The 1,487-nt window shown below is 52.1% G+C and overlaps 1 protein-coding gene across 1 annotated transcript in view; it reads right to left on the reverse strand.

The window, feature by feature from the left end:
• Window positions 1–1,035, reverse strand: part of RACGAP1 (Rac GTPase activating protein 1) — a 6,622-nt gene extending 5,587 nt beyond the window's left edge. Inside the window, 2 exon segments of the mRNA XM_010132550.1 lie at window positions 307–509; window positions 951–1,035. Coding sequence (XP_010130852.1) covers window positions 307–509; window positions 951–1,035 — 288 coding nt within the window.
• Between the last annotated feature and the right edge of the window lie 452 nt (window positions 1,036–1,487).

Below are 1,487 nucleotides of genomic sequence, written 5' to 3' on the forward strand. Positions count from 1 at the left end.
CAGAGGCTGCCACAGGATAAGCTGCACTTAATTACTGTATGCGCCGCCCTGGAATGCTTGAGATGCCCCAGACAGGCTCTCAAACGGCTGTCGAGAGGTTGCTAATGGCTGCAAGGCCCGTGCTCCAGCTAACGGCAGCTCGGCTCCCAGCAGCAGAAGGCTATTGCAAGGGCCAAAAAGCCAGTTTGTTGTTGTTGGGTTTTCCCCCTCCCTGGAGAAAAGAGTTCCTGTGAGTCCCAGCCCTCATTTTCCACAGATCAATGCAGTTTAATCACCCCGTCTCCTGGTAAGACAGGAATTACTCACCAGCTTTTCACAGTCCGTTTCAGCTTTCTGCCTTCGTTTGATCTCCACGTCCACTTGGTTGCGAGCGTGTTTCAGCTTCACGTCCAGAGCGCTCCGCTCGGCTTCCGTTTTCATGAGGAGATCTTTGTACCTGCCAAGCTCCTGCTCCGTCTTCTGCCATTTTCTCCGATACTCCTCAAAGTTCCTTGCTAGCTGCATGAACTCTGGAGGGAGGACACGGCCACCTTTAGCTGCCTAAGCAGAGGGGACGCAGCAGCCCCCTTCCCCTGACGGGGGATATCCATTAAGATAAGCCGCTCCCAACGGAAGAGGGGAGAAACCAGCCCTGCGGCGAACCCACCCACGCTACAGACATTCAGGAGATCCTGCATGTTTTCAGACCAAGCCCTTCACATCAGGACCAACCAGAAGAGCAGGACCACGAGACCCTGCGTGGACAACATCACTGCCGGCAGGACGTGGCCCTGCCTGCAAGTTCAGGCCCCATGTTCCTCGACAACAAAAACCCCTCAGATCTGACTGCCCGTAGCAGTCTTACTGCCCGTAACATCAGATAGATCCTTCAACATCAGCTAAAAACATTTGTTTCATGTTTATATTCTTAGAGCAAAGGCAGCACAACCCGCCTCACCAACAGAACTTACGGTATTCGTTGCCCTCGCTCAAAACTTCAGCCTGGCGCAGAAGCTGGTCATAGAGGCTCCGTAAGTTCAGCATCGCCGTCTCCATCTTCCTGCCAAGAAACCAGAGCTAAACACACAGCCAGGACCTTTCTTCCCACCTCCAAGCAGCAAACCGGCCAAAGAAAAGACAAGCAGCTTCAGAATTACTGATTTGGGGGGTTTTTTAAGGCACATTTTCAAAGCTGCACGAACAAGAATACATTAACAGGGATGTTTTTTGGAGAGACACGTGCCTAAACTTTTCCGTAGGGAGTGAAGATTCTCACCCCACCACAGTTTAGGGACAGCAGAGCCACAAGAGGCAGAACAGGTTCCCACCTTATTGCCTCGAACACTAAACTAGAGCAGCCCAAAACCCAGGGCAAGGTGAGGGACCCCATATCACCCTCTTTCTGGAAGGCTGCAGAATGCAGCTCACGCCCTGTCAGCGAGTAATCTGGTACGATACAGGCCACCAAAAATCTGCAAGTTTTCAGTGCTTCAGGAGATAAAAATAGC

Source organism: Buceros rhinoceros, unplaced genomic scaffold, assembly GCF_000710305.1.
Source record: "Buceros rhinoceros silvestris isolate BGI_N320 unplaced genomic scaffold, ASM71030v1 scaffold22623, whole genome shotgun sequence".
NCBI lineage: Eukaryota > Metazoa > Chordata > Aves > Bucerotiformes > Bucerotidae > Buceros > Buceros rhinoceros.